The following is a 14,372-nucleotide window of genomic DNA, read 5'->3' as shown; positions in this document are numbered from 1 at the left end:
CCAAAGCCTGCAGCTCAACACAATGGAGCCAGGAGGCAGAGTGACAACAATGTACCCTGAAGTGCAATGACTCCTAATAAGCTCTTAATGATCTCCCAGTCGTGGGCCCAGGAGCTGTGTGTGGCTGTGTGTGTGTGTGTGTGTGTGTGTGTGTGTGTGTGTGTGTGTGTGATGATTCTGTATCATCACTTGGTCTTGCTCCAAAGTGATGTCGTGATCAGTTACGTAATAGGATTTTTTTTGGTGATGTACAGTAAATTAGACCAAAATGGCCACCATGTGAACATGGTCATCTGTGATGCTGCCGGGACACAGTAAATGTGTTAATGAACAGCGGATTAGTTTGTCTCACCAGATCGTCCAGTAGAGCCTGCTTATTCTTCCTCTTGGCCTGCAGCTGCCTCTGTTCATCCTGCAGTAGGTTCAGGCGTCTCTGCTCATTGCCCTGCTGCTCCTGCAACAGTAACTCCTCCAACTCCTCCTGCTCTCGCGTCTGATGAGGGAGAGGAGAGAAGACATTACAGTACCAACTAGAACTGCACTCTGTCGAGTGCCTATTTGCGCGTACTAGTAGGCCAGCACAGCACACAACTAAGTATAAATCTGTCTGTCCTCAAACATAACACCAACGTGCCACTTTGTGAGTAACATCATGAAACAGGATCACCTTTGGCCATGAAAGCTTTAAACGCCTGGTGAAGTAAAGGTGAACCCCTCAAAGTTGGGTTGTAGGTGAAAATGTATGCATACAAAGAAAATGCATTAGCTGAATCTCTTAATTAAACAGTGTTCTAGTGTAGCACTTTTGTTGGTACTCGGCACAATTTAAATTTGGTCAAATGAGGCAGTGCAAACCTTCACCACACTAAGGAAATCAGCCTGTTTAGTACATCCTCACTGGACACCGCGTTGTGATTTGCACGGCTTCGTTCACAACCTGCACAGGGTCTTTTCAATTGCAACAGTTACCGGACCTTGTGACACTTTACTGGGCTTTCCCATTCACAGGTCCAGTTCTCATTGATTTTTGGCAACGGTTAGAATGTGGGATTTACCATACCAAACAGGACCGTGTGGGAAGGACTATCAAAATGTTTTATCATTGACTGACTAGTTAGCGTTTGAGAAGAAGGAATATTTGTATATCAACATACAGTATGGAGAAAACCACAGGAATATTGCGTAACAATGAGGTCCAAGCTCTCAAAAACTATATACTGTAAACAAACATGTCTTCCTCTGACCAAAGTTTTCTGAAACACTTCAACAATTTTTATTCAAAAATCTAAAACAAAATGATATGCTATATGAATGCTATACTATACTACTGTACATAGTAGTACATAGCAACAAGAACCCCAAAAGGAGTTCCCGGCTTGAAAGGTATAGTTACGTAATGGGGTTCCAAGTCTAAAAGGTTAAAGAGAAAGTGCCACGGTCCCATTTCCTCCTAAATAATGATAATTGGGTATTATTTATTTATTATAAGTGTAAGTGCTAAAATGCTGTTTTTCTGAGGACACCGGACACAGCCCACAGTTCATTAAGGTTGGGAGAACTTGGGACCTACAGGAGGAAGGCGTAATTCCCCATATGATGTTTCGGTGGACACAGAGCTATTATTTCTCCTGACATCATTATAGCACATTATTGATGCTGCTCATGCAAATGGTCAACTGCACTTTCCCTCAGCAGAAATGTGTTCGGTATTCCTCCCAATGCTGAAGCCATCATTTAAATAGCAACGGGCATGGAGCTGGCACACCTGCTTTTTAAATGTAATGGGAGCCAGCACTCTGATTGGTTTAATTTGGGATTTTGGTTGGTTTGGGGGGTTAGATCAACTACAAATGATTCCCGAGCGTGGCACGGCTTGATGCATTGATGCGGCAACGTCTCCAGTTTGATTCTGTCTGGAGACCCATGTTCTTTCCCTCTCTGCCCTTGCTAAATCTACAGTTCTACACGGTCCAGTCTCAATTTTATAAACGCTTAAAGAAAATCTTAAAAATACATGAGGGTAAATGAACACGTACCAACTTAGCCTTGTTCTTCTGAATGAGCTCTTTATTCTCGCGCTGGTACTGTTCCATTAGCTGTTTGGTGCTCTCCACATCCACATTGTTGGTCAAATTATACACTGCACAAACAAACAAACACACACAAACATACTGCTTGGCACAGGATCTCAACCTTGAACACTACACAGAATATGATTTCTGAAAATTCTATGCCTAGTCCTAGGTTACACCAACCCATTGTGAAGATGCAAACCTGCGGCAATGAGTGAGAGAAATGCCAAATGTATACTCTATCAAACATGGGGTGGATCTGGGCCCACTGAGATTTGTGAAAACTTCAGATTCCACCTGGCGCAGTAGCGTCGAGTTTTGGCCTTGACGAGGCAGATGCACCTCTCTAGAATCTAGACAATGCTTTGCGGATTCCACCAGACACGTTTCACAGAAGCGGCGAGCATGAGAGCTCATCCTAGCCTGACACTCAGTCTGAATTTTCATTTCGTTTCACTTCATTATTCAGACTGAAAGCCGTCTCCACGGCAGCAGTTTATGGGATGGGCGTTGTCAAAGGGGCAGTCTTCGGTGATTGGTTCATACCAACCAATCAGAATAGTAGGAAAGCAGAGGACGTTGTTGTCAATCATGAGGATATGGCTAACCCGTTTGCTAACCAAACAAACCACAGCCAACGAGCGCTACTAGCATGTAAACAAAAGCGGTAAAATATGTTGGATGTTTATAAAAACCTTTTCTGTTTCTGTAAAGAAACTATTTATCATACGCCGATTTAACAGCCAGATTGATACAGTCGCAAGTCACCTCAGTGGGGGCAGCCATGTTTGTTGTCTGACGCTGTCGAGTGACGGGGCTGATGGCCAATCAGCTGCTGTGATCGGATTTTCGAACGACACTAACGCCGCCGTAGGCAGAGTCACCAGACCTGAATGGCCAGAACATATTTTCTTAATGGGCGTGGCTAGTGATTCAGGGCTGGCTATGGCCAGGCTATGCTCATCCACCATGGGCTCACAACGCGTCACGTCTTTAAAGCGCCACCATGAGGCTGATTTGGAAAATGTGGGATGGCATTTCTTACATGGCCTAGTGGGAATATGCATGCAAACTTTCACGGCAATCGCATGATGCGTTCATGATTTGAGGCATTTTGTTCAAAACAGACTACTACGGACTATTACTGCTGCAAACTTTGGCCAACTTTTTTGCCAATCAGGATGGAATATGAAAGGTCGGACAGATCCGACCATTGATTACATGACGATATTACTGTGTACAGATTTGCGCGATGAAAGGACAAAATATGTAGTCTGCATAATGTTGGCCTCCTGGTGGCGCTATGTAAAACATGTAAAACATTTGGCTCTGGCATAAGAAGTAGCAATTTCATGTCGATCAATGGTGCCAGAGATTAGCTGTTCACAGACAGACTGACGGACGGACAGTGTGTAGGGACCTTATAGATGTGTGTGCAATTTTCATATTTTATATGTCTGTTTAATACTTCTGTTACAAAAAAAAGATTTTGAAAAGAAATGTGTGTGTGCAAGTGTTGGCAGGTCTTTTTGATTTGTGACCCTGGCTGGCACCGAGGACTGGGAGAAACCTTCCCGCCTGTGCATCCAGGGCCATGGAAGAAATCAATATACTGGGAGTAAGCATCCACCCCTCTCCTGCCCTGGCCTCAGAGCCTCACCTATGTCCTCCACTTGCTCCAGGTAGTCATTGTATTCTCTCAAGGTGGAGAAGTCGCGTTCTCTCTTGTTATATCTGTGAAAGGAAGCACATCACACTCTATGATTCACTTTTTGACAGAATATCGGACAAAAATCGGGATCGGACCCCAAAATATTCCCTTATACTGTAGTTATACCATCTTAACATGTTGTAAGAGATACAGTACACATACTATTAGATGCCCATTATGAACCTATTAAATAACAAATGAAGAGGGCTGGAGGGCGCTGGCTGGCGGGGAGGGGCCGAGGAAAAGAAATACAAAAAAATAAAGAGCGTTCACATTTCAACCCCCTCACCCCCCACCTCCCCATGGAGATTCATTGTCTACAAAACAAACACCGTAATGACAGAGACAAAGACTGCTTAAGAAGTGGGAGGAGACATGTGTGAGCACACATAAACACACAGAGTCACACCCCTCCTAACCCCCCCTCCCCCCTCCACACACACACACACACACACACACACACACTCCGATACTCACGCTCTGAGCACCTTCTTGCGGATCTCGACCTCCTTGTCTACGGCAGGATCTTCGAAGAGCTGCACACGGAAGTTGCTCTTCCTCAGGGGCGTGTCACACTGCACACAGTTACCTGAGCCACGAACGAACAGCATGTCCACGCAGTTCTCACATCTGGGGGGGGGTATGAGAATAACTTGAGTCACATCACTAGTAAGTCATGGCTTTACAGTATAAAAAGCCCTCTCTTTCTACAGGGCCCTGAAGTGATTGTTATAATCATGATCGCCCATGTCTGTGTACTTGAACGTGAGACACAGTGTACTTGATATGTATTGTGTACTGCCTGAACTGTAGCATACTTTATAGTTAGGCTACGAGAGACATCTCGGTGACAGCAAGGTCAGCCTTGCTGCAGTAGGCACGTTATTATGTCTCAGGTCTGATATCTTGTTGTCACGTCATTATGATCCAGCACTAAATATGTTCCCGTTTGTGTAATACACTTCGTGAACCTTTAGCGTGATACTGTCTCGTGTTGCGTTATTGTTCTCCTGGGCCCGCCGCCGCAGTCGCCGTACCGAAGGAATCCTTCAACCGGATTATCACACACCACCCAGCCTGCACACACTACCCGTCTGTCAAACCAGACGAGGGTCCAGTACTTAAGAGTTTACAACAATTCTCAACCTTAAAATAAATAATAAATTGCAAGGACCCCCAAGAGTTTTAGATGAGTTAGGCAATTTTATACTATTTTTGAGGGGTTCTAGCCCCTCCTATGCCCAGCTTTGTGTCTGTGTGTGTGTGTGTACCACGGAAATTATTTGATTGGCTGAGCACGGAATGTGATGTATGATGATAAGAGCACCCGTCACTTCACACGTGTGATTTCTGAGGGGCGACCTATGTCCAGCTTTTGGTGTATGTAACCCAATTTTTGTCCCAACACAAACATTAAATGCCATTGACAATGAATGGACAATTTTTTCACAAACATTGATGACGAAGGTGAGGACGCAATTTGTAATTGGCCGGAATTAGATGATGTTTGATTCTAAGAGTGCCCCTCACTTTTTTTCAAGCTGCAATTCAATTCAATTTTAATTTAACTCTTGACAGACTGTACAAATGTACAGTCAGAGTTATCGATCCGTAAGGGTCCTTGGTTCCGAACTATCCATAATTTAGCTGGGGACCCCCTGCCACTCCCAAAAGTACCGCAGGGGGTCCCCAGACCCCATGTTGAGAACCAGCAAATTACCTGTTAAGAAGGAACATGCCGAAATAACGTTTTCCCCTCACAGCGAGAACAGCCTGTGTTTTACATGTCTGTGAGACTGAGTTATCATCGAGCCCAGTAGGTGATAATGGGCCATAAATATCTCCTCAAAACGGCAAAAGTGCGTTTGAATTATGAATGGAATGACGATTAGGCAAACTCCCACACTCAGAGACAAGAGGAAATGACTCTGGCAAACCCTGCCGAGGAGTGTCTGTGAGCACTGGAAAAACTATGTTTCCTCTCATTTCACAAGGACTCATACAGTGATTCTGCCACGTCGCATACTAAAATCAATTTCAATAATTCCTCACGTAATCTATCATCATAAAACGGTGCTATGTAGGCCAACGTATCGTTTCTACAGCGTGTCTCTGTAGGAGGCTAGCTGTCTAGAAGACGGTGTGTGTGTGTGTGTGTGGGGGGGGGGGGGGGTGTCCAGGTTTAATCTTGCAAAACAAAACATTCTTTATTTTTATTTCATTTATTTATTTTGCATGCTGCCATTAGGCAAAGGAAGTACTTAGTCTTGCACAAATGTAGTCATATCATATTAAAAGCTCTCTCATTGGGACTACCATCTGGAAAAATTATATTGAAATAAACCACTTTTAGTTTCAATGAGCCATCCCAATTTTGGGGCATGTAATAGGCAAAACATAGCAAACCCACAAGCTCACAACGTGTCGTGAGCTTGTAGATCGGCTATGTTTGCCATTTTTTAAATAGGTCTTAAGTGGTTGAACAGTTCCTAATCTGGCTAGAAACCCCACAAAGACCCCTGTGGGTCCCCAAACCCCACTTTGAGAACCTCTAGTTACTTGCGCAAGCAGAGCGCGCAAGTAATGCACCGTCCGGTCCGTATGCACCGCCCCAGCCAACCCGCCACTTTTGATGCGTATGCAAATAAAACAGCAAATTGTGCCTGATTTGCTGGGACCAGATTACATTCATGACCATATGTCTTAAGTCATCATTGGAGCTAGTCATACATATATATGTAATTTGTAAAATAAAATAGCAAATTGTGCCTGATTTGCTGGGACCAGAGTACATGGTGTGTATATGTATAACTAGCTCTCAATGATGACGTAAGAAATATGTGGATTAAAGGACCCAATGCCAGAGGGTAATTGGTCTTCGATTGTGACGTAATGACGATATGTTTTAGACAGTGTTGGGAGGATTAAAGGTAATGTTCCTGTGTATACATGTATGTAACCTGGTCCCAGCAAATAAGGCACAATTTGCTGTTTTATTTGCATACGCATCAAAAGTGGCGGGTTGGCTGGGACGGTTTTTGGTGCAAAGTAACCACAGTATACCGCTAATCAACTTACAAATTACATATACATATGTATGACTAGCTCTCAATGATGACGTAAGAAATATGGTCATGTATGTAATCTGGTCCCAGCAAATCAGGCACAATTTGCTGTTTTATTTGCATACGCATAAAAAGTGGCGGGTTGGCTGGGACGGTTTTTGGCGCAAAGTAACCACAGTATACCGCTAATCAACTTACAAATTACAGTATCTACTATCTGTATGACTAGCTCTCAATGATGACGTAAGAAATATGTGGATTAAAGGACCCAATGCCAGTGTAATTGGTTTTCGATGGTGACATAATGACGATATGTTTTAGTGTTGGGAGGATTAAAGGTAATGCTCCCGTGTATACATGTATGTAATCTGGCACCACTGCCGTATCAGGCACAATTTGTTGGGACGGTGCATACGCATAAAAAGTGGCGGGTTGGCTAGGACGGACAAATTACATATACATATTACATATACATAGTATATGTATATGTAATTGGTTGACAGTTTGTAGCGGTCGAAAGTACTTGCGCGCTCTGCTTGCGCACTAGTTGGCCATTTATGGCCTACTAGTGTGCAACAAGCAAGTATGCACTCGACAGAGTGCAGTTCTAGTTTAGAGTATATTTTCAGAGGCACTGGAAGCCCTGGCAGCAATGAATAAAAAATAAGTACTTCAGGTACAGTACGTAATGGAAAAATAGGCTATGCCATGATAAAAATGCTCAGCAGCATTGCATGGAAATCAAAGACTTTTTCAGAGAACCTACTTGCTCCTTGAAAATAGGCAAATATGAATCACAGGAGAGCAAGGAGCTTCCATCATCATCAGTGACCAAACGGGCTCAGAACAGGAAGAACAGAGATGGTTCAAATAACGAGGTATATTCCACTCAACATCTGGCATAGAATCAAGCAGAGCCCAGTCAGCCCACCCCTATCAATTACCTTTAAACAGGTATGGTGTTAATTTAACTCAGAAGAGTGTACAAATGGAACCAATAGACCCGCAAATACTGAGGATTTTACTGTGTAAGCGTTTACCCATCAGTCACACTCGAATGTGGAGTGAGCGCTGAAGACAATGGGAACAGACTTAAATCTCCCCCTAAGTAGGCACACTGGAGGGGAGGTGGGTCTGGATAAACGTTTACACAGTCCACTCTTTTAATTAAGTCTCTGTGGAGCTTTATTCCACAGGAATTCACCTTTAGTGGGATTCCTGCCCTTGACCACCTTCGCAAGACAGAACAACATCTGGTTTCCAAATGTCACAATCTGGTTTTGCATACTGACAGTATCCTTTTTTATATGACATTATAAAAATGTTGCAGGGTTTTGTTTTTCTTCTTCTTCTCAGTACTGTGTCATTTGGCAGGAATGGTTGACTCATTTTCTTTCCAATGTCAAGGCCTGGACCTGAGACAATGTTATGAAGTCAATTGCCCTCATGGGATGGATGGAAGCCTATTAGAACTATATAATGAAAGGGACATCAAGGAAGACTTTCACTGAATCAGCAGGTTTCAAGAAAAGAAGAAAAGCAGATCTGGGAGAAACTGCAGAGTCGTGGACTTTGGCTGTTTATGCTTAGGGTCTCAGATATGGGTCAAACAAGTACAACCTGCCAAAGACTATGAACACAAACATCTACAGCGACACAACACACACACACACACACACACACACACACACATACACAAACAGTCACACACAGTAAGCATTACGTTTAGGCTGTGCCTTGATTTGACGACATAACACTGAAAACTGAATCCGAGACAAAACATATGCGCTGTCCAGTTGGTTCCTGGGAGCGAGGCGAGTGCCTGCTCAAGTGCATCCTGGAAGGGGCAGATGTTCACTCTGGCCCCAGGCTACAGGAGATGTATAGGCCTGACCATATGGAGGTGTATGGGGGGATTCAGCTTGTTTCCACAGGCCCACAAAGCTCCTCATTCATCAACGCAGGGCTAGGATAGGGGCGTAGCTTGCCCCCTGGCCCATAAATGGACCACACAACAGAACACTCCATGGGGGGAAATCCTGTGTAATTCTAGAGCATGGAGGTGAACTACAAAAATGGACTGGGAAGGAGGAGACTCTGAGAGTGAACTTGCCACCTTTCTTCTTAAGTGTGCCTTCTGCTCTCTGAATGGGGGAGGTGAATGTCTTACATATAACAGGGACAGTGTCTTCCTAACTAAGCTCTTCTAAACTTGCTATCTCTGCCAAGGCTGATGCTGCTGCTGTCTCTGCAGTAGGGTGGTGAATGAAATGAGCCCTCCTGACCCCTCCTTCGCTATCCCGCTCCCCCTCTCCCTCACCTGTCCTGCCCAGAGCTCCTAGCTCATATCTCTCCCATCTGCAGCTGTCAGCAGGTCAGGGAAGGGGGTGGCAGAGCAGAGGAAGGGTAAACAGGGGCCTGGCTCAGCAAAGAACCCCTCCGCCCTCCAACCCCCTCCCCTTTCCATGACATTGCCTTCAGCTTTGCCTGCTTCTCCCCATGCAAGAGAAAGCAGGAACAATAGCGCATATTGGGTCTGGATTCACCTGTTTCTCCCATAAAGCCCTTTGCCTTCTTCGCTGCTCTCCTACAGTCACACCTGAGCACCGAGAAACAGGAACGGCCTTTGTGTCAACTGCTAACCTGCTGCAGTGACTGTGTCCTGCTGCCATGTGACCCATTTAGCTTTAGCAACAGCACAGCCAGGAAAACTGACAAACTTTACAATCTGCATAGTAATGTAGGCTACACTGGGAGACATACTATGGTCCAATGGAGCATTGGTTCGACATGCCTCCGCGCCTGCTCCCGGTGCTTGCGGTTATGGTTAGGGTTTGAGGTGGGTTGTCATTTTTCGGACCAATGACTAGTCGGACGAAACACAGGCACCCGGCTACACTGCAAGTCCTTAGTTCCCTTTTACTTTGTGCAGTAAGCGTCACCATGCTTTAATTAATTAACCACTTTCAACCTGGAATTCCTATTTTGGGCAATTAATTATGTTACGTTCACGCGGGCAGATGTAACGACGCAGTCTACCATCAATGGAAGCCAGCGACATGATGATGCAAAGACGCATGTAGCTGCTCCAAAATGATACTCCCATTCGTCTTTGCATCCGCCCATGTGAAAAAAAACATCTTCAAAAATAGTGAAGATAGATCTACATGTGCACGCAAGGCATTGTGAGCTAGCTTGTAAATGGACTATTTCACTGTGCAACATGGCTCAGCTGTACCACAAAGTATCAAATAGGGGTTGAGTGGTTAATGGTAACTAATTATTATTATAGTGGGTTGTCAATGCAAGTTCATTCCTTGAATCTCATACTTACATGCATACTTTACAATAACATGTTGTTAATTGTAATGCAGAGTAAGCTATATGCAAGGTGGAGCTAGGCTACACCATGACCATCTACTGTATGTTGTTGAATAAAAAAAAGTCTGGCAGTCATGCAACTGTTTCATCACTGGAAAATATGGCCCAGCTGTTATGACAAATTGGAAGATTTGCTTCAACTTAATAATTTATACGTAGTCAATCAACTCGTATATATCAAACTCCTCCTTGCAAGCCTGTGCTAAGCAGCCTACTGTCAATTCAGAATTGTGCTCGCTGAGGCCTGTGTCAAATGCCAAAGGACAGGAGTCCTGCGTCATTGTGCGTGTGTAATAAATAACGGAAAGCAAACATCCCCGGTGACAGGGATGGTGACAAAATGTGCTGTGGTGAGGTTTAAATTTAGATCCAGAGTTCCAGACCGGAGGTGGAGCTGTCCCATATTGCATTGCATTGCCCGGGCAGGGGAGCCTACTCAGCCCCAGACTAGAATGGCTACTCAGTTAAGTGTCATCAGCTGTCAGCAAGACACTGGGTCAGTGCTCAGAAGGCCTAATAGTGGTTTTAACAAATACAAAGTGGCTAATAACATCAAACAGCAACAAAGCTCAGAAACGGGAAGGATGGGAGACACATGGAAAACAATTACTCGCATAGTGCTATTGATTGCACCAAATGGGAAATGAACTTAGAGCATAATATAAACATATCCATAAAATGTTCAAACAGCCTCACTTGCTGCATACAAAGAGCTAAAAGCTAAAAAGATGTCAGTGAGAAGGTTGCAATATAGAATCTGAGGGCAGCAGTTGCCAAAAAAAAAGATCCACAGATTTATTCACAGACGGGCTCTGAGAAGAATCAACACCAAGGTGACCTCCTCTAGTAGGGCATCTCTCTAAATTGCTTCATTGCAAAATCATTTTAATTTTCTCCGCATGTGCCCCCACATCACGACAGAGACAGTGAGTTATGAGCATGCTGACCTGATGACAAAGCAGAGCCACTTCCTGATGATACAGTCAATAAATGGACAGGGTCAAACATTCCGTATGCTCCCATCACGGAACCGTCCCCCCCCTCTATAGCCCGATCCATTCTTCATCGTACACTGCTGTCATGCGTCAAAAATAACAGATCCACATGTTCAATTGGCTATTTTTGTGTTTCCAATGTTAAACTGTGGCAAATGCAATATGATGCCACAAACGTTTTCATGCCAAGGACCCCGAAAATGTATGTGTATTTGGCCACGGACCTACGTTCTGAATAATGTTCTGTGCCAACTGCCAGGGACCCCCAGAAGAGAAGATTTATGTAAATAATAATTACAAAAAAGAAAAAAGAAAAGACAAAACAAAGTGAGCTTGAATATGCAATTTTGAATAGCCAACATATAAAACATGGATAAAGGGGTTAAAATGTATTCACAAATGTAGCTGGAAACCCTCAGGGACCCCTGGGGGTTCCCAGACATCACTTTGAGAACCACTGGCGTAAACACAACTTGTTTTATTGGGATAGATAACATGCTAAGAATACGAGACTGCTCGCCCCTTTACCAACTCGCCCCAGGCGGATCAGCGTGGCCTGGTATTCCTAAAGTAATCTAAGTAAATTATGCTTAAACGGTTAAACATAACCTTATTCCTAACCTCAACCTCAGTAAAATGATGCCTAAACCTAACCCTATTCCTAAACTTAACCCCAGTAAAACTATGCCTACAACCCTAAACTTATTTCTAACCTTATTCTCAGTAAAACAAAATAAAGAATACAAGGACCGCCGCACCGAGCTGTCGGCGTGAGGTCGGCGGAAAAAATCTGGGGCGAGTTGGAAAAGGGGCGAGATGACCTGTTACCCATGATAATCTAGTAGAGGTGGTGAAAATACCAACTATGTAGTATGTAATATGGTTTAATTTCTTAAGCCAAAATCATTAAATAGGGGCCTACAAATTAAATCCTGTCGATGTAAGGATAAGTAGCACATAAAAGGTTTCGGTGTATTCATTCACTGTACTGTATATCAATTCATTTTTATAAGAACTGTCTAATATCAAAGTGCTAGTGGGCCATGATTTGATGACTACTTATAAAATAGCCACGGTTCATAATGACGCTCATGACAGTCATGTTTCAGGGCTACCTATAAATAAGGTTCCAGGGGTCCCCGGTTCAATGACTAAGAATTAGGAACCAGCTGTAACTCTTTACAAATAAGGTCCATTTGTACAAATGACTAATAGACGTTATAGCCTTTGTACACCCTCAGGCCGGGTTAAAGTAACACATGGGGACAGTAGTGGAGTCCCAGAGATCATTTGAAAAAATAAAAATAAATATCGTATAAAATAAGGGTCCATGTCCTAATGCAGTGGTTTTCAACCAGTGGTCCTTGAGGGAGTTCTAAGTGGTCCCCAGCTAAAAGATGGATAGTTAGGGAACCAAATGGACCCTTGTAAAATGAAACCAAATGCTCCCTCCTATAGTACCAACATCAACACAGCATGGAATTGTGGACTAAATCTAATCCAACAATAACAAAAAATGAAACCAAACGGACCTTTCTATGGTAACAACATCAGTACAGCAACGACAACAAAATATTCTCTAGATTTTGGGTCTGAGAGGCTAAATCTCATCAAATGGTGTGGTCCGTGGCTAAATGAAAGAGGTTGAAAACAACTGGTCTAATGCATATCAACCTGGGGATCCTTGGCTTGAAATGCTCATTTTAGCTGCTCAGTGCTGCTTAGCATAGTTTCACATGCTCTTCCCACAAACAGTGTGATGCAAACGAATCAGGGTTCAGGACAGGTTGTTTTCTGTGCTGTGTGAATTCCCGTGTGACGCACAAACAGTTCACCGAAACAAATGTAGTTTCTAGTCGTAGACTAGGAACGATATTAATATATATATATATATATATATATATATATAATATAATGTATAACTAGTTGGCTTATGACCTGAATATCAACCCAGTCGGCACTCGGCAGACGCAAGAAGATAAGTGGAAAACGTCTTTAGACTTCCTGAGTTGTCATAATGTGTGTTGTGTACTTACAGCGTGTGCCCGCAGACGTTCACCATTAGTTTCAGGGACGGATTCCTGTACTTGGTTGTTTTGCATCTTGGACATCCTTGGTCATCCATCCTTGGTCATATAAATAAAAAGCTGCACAAAAACATCAACAACAGTCAGGTTCTTATTGACAGTTTCCAAGCAAGCGATAAGCTACTGCGTTACACTGAATAAGGTCCGAAGGAAAACGCTGCTGATGAGAATTGTTCCTAGTTAATTGGTTCCGCTAATGCAGCAACGCTCAAAATGTGATCAAATGTGGAGGTCCCGGTGGCAGGTCCACAGTAAATTAAATGATGTTGTTTTTTGTTTGTTTGTTTGTTTGTTCTCTCCATTCCAATTACTTTTTCCATCATGTTGCGTTTATAGGCTCATTTGTATCCATTCCTAAATTCTAGTTCAAACCAATAATATTCTGAGTTGATCTTGAGCATAAGTTATGGCTGGTTCCCTTCTTTTGTCTTTGTGCGTGTCTATGTTTGTTTTATATAATTCAACGAAGATTGTGCATAATTATGAATTATTAATAGCCTACATTCATAATTACGGTAATTAATTAATAAAATATCCATGAATGTATGTGTGTGTGTGTGTGTGTGTGTGTGTGTGTGTGTGTGTGTGTGTGTGTGTGTGTGTGTGTGTGTGTGTGTGTGTGTGTGTGTGTGTGTATAGGCTAAATATGATATTTTTTATAATTAAAATTCAATTAAAGCTTGATCAATTTACGTTTTGTTGATTTTGGTGAGCATTCAATCTTGTTTGGTTTATGAATCTAGGGAGGTGATTTGACATTTAGATTGTGAGAAATTGCAACAGATTGCTTTTTTGAGGGGCGCTAGGCCCTCCTATGTCCAGCTTTTGGTGTGTGTGCACAAACCCTGTCCTACAAACATTCAAATGCAATTGACATGTGCCGCAGCCAAACACTCAGTTTTGAGTGTTTGTGTGTAAACACAAACATTGCGTAACACAACATAGATGATGAAAGTGAGGACGCAAATTGTGATTGGCCGGAATGAGAATGTATGATGATGTACGTCATCAGCGCCCCTCACTTCACACGGGTGTGATTTTTGATTGATTAAATACTTTAT

The 14,372-nt window shown here is 43.2% G+C and overlaps 1 protein-coding gene across 1 annotated transcript in view; it reads right to left on the bottom strand.

The window, feature by feature from the left end:
* Nucleotides 1–13,430, bottom strand: part of mnat1 (MNAT1 component of CDK activating kinase) — a 57,785-nt gene extending 44,355 nt beyond the window's left edge. The window contains exons 1-5 of the mRNA XM_080784553.1: nt 13,261–13,430; nt 4,261–4,413; nt 3,733–3,806; nt 2,037–2,140; nt 353–493 (exon numbers count right to left, since the gene is read on the bottom strand). Coding sequence (XP_080640679.1) covers nt 353–493; nt 2,037–2,140; nt 3,733–3,806; nt 4,261–4,413; nt 13,261–13,349 — 561 coding nt within the window. The 5' untranslated portion in view covers nt 13,350–13,430. The remainder of the gene's footprint in view (nt 1–352; nt 494–2,036; nt 2,141–3,732; nt 3,807–4,260; nt 4,414–13,260) is intronic.
* Nucleotides 13,431–14,372: the final 942 nt, after the last annotated feature.

Source organism: Protomyctophum bolini, assembly GCF_963924005.1.
Source record: "Protomyctophum bolini genome assembly, chromosome: 15".
NCBI classification, from domain to species: domain Eukaryota; kingdom Metazoa; phylum Chordata; class Actinopteri; order Myctophiformes; family Myctophidae; genus Protomyctophum; species Protomyctophum bolini.
This window is presented reverse-complemented; position numbering and strand designations above follow the sequence as displayed.